Source organism: Polyodon spathula, chromosome 27, assembly GCF_017654505.1.
Source record: "Polyodon spathula isolate WHYD16114869_AA chromosome 27, ASM1765450v1, whole genome shotgun sequence".
NCBI classification, from domain to species: Eukaryota; Metazoa; Chordata; class Actinopteri; order Acipenseriformes; family Polyodontidae; genus Polyodon; species Polyodon spathula.
In genome coordinates this window covers 3,397,697-3,398,323 of record NC_054560.1, presented here as the reverse complement: position 1 = coordinate 3,398,323, position 627 = coordinate 3,397,697, and the positions used below count along the sequence as shown (strand labels likewise).

At 53.7% G+C, this 627-nt stretch overlaps 1 protein-coding gene across 1 annotated transcript in view; it reads right to left on the bottom strand.

The window, feature by feature from the left end:
• The window catches only part of LOC121301171 (Krueppel-like factor 9), a 1,862-nt gene extending 1,235 nt beyond the window's left edge, over positions 1-627 (bottom strand). The window contains exon 1 of the mRNA XM_041230311.1: positions 3-627. Within this exon, the coding sequence (XP_041086245.1) occupies positions 3-469 (467 nt within the window). The 5' untranslated portion in view covers positions 470-627. The remainder of the gene's footprint in view (positions 1-2) is intronic.

Genomic DNA, 627 nt, shown 5'->3' with positions numbered 1-627 from the left:
CTGTGTGCGTCCTGATGTGCGCTTTCAGGTGAGACGATTTGCCGTAAATCTTGTCACATCCATCAAAGGTGCACTGGTGTCGTTTCATTGGCGATTTCGTATCCGATCGCCCCTCTTCCCTCTGTCCAGGGGTCGGGGTGGGGGTCGGGGTAGTTGAATCAGACAGCGTGGTGTATCCGCTCTCCCCACAGGAAAAAGCGTCCGGGTCCCCCAGCGACGAGTTACTGCTCTCCGAGAAGGCAGACATGGGTCGGAACTTGCTGTGGAGGTCGGTTAAGATCCCGGCCACGGCAAGCATGCTGGCTCCTTCTTTCAGCGTGTCTCTAACTTCTTTGTCCTCGCTTGAACTTTCGAGCTGTCTCTGTTGGCGGTGGCTGGTACCGGGAGAGGGGGTATGCACCACAGCGCCGCTGGATATAGACACCAGGCACTCCGCGGCTAAATAATCAGAGTACGCGAAAGCAGACATTATTCCCTGACTTCCACCAAACACTGTTTCAAATATATATCTGTGGAGGTGATGTGTGTGTCTCTCTCTCTGCTTTAGATTAAACCCGAAACCCGTAGCTGCTGAGCTAAGAAGGGCAGTTTTTCTTTGTGTCGACTGAAAAGCCGATGGTGCCCACG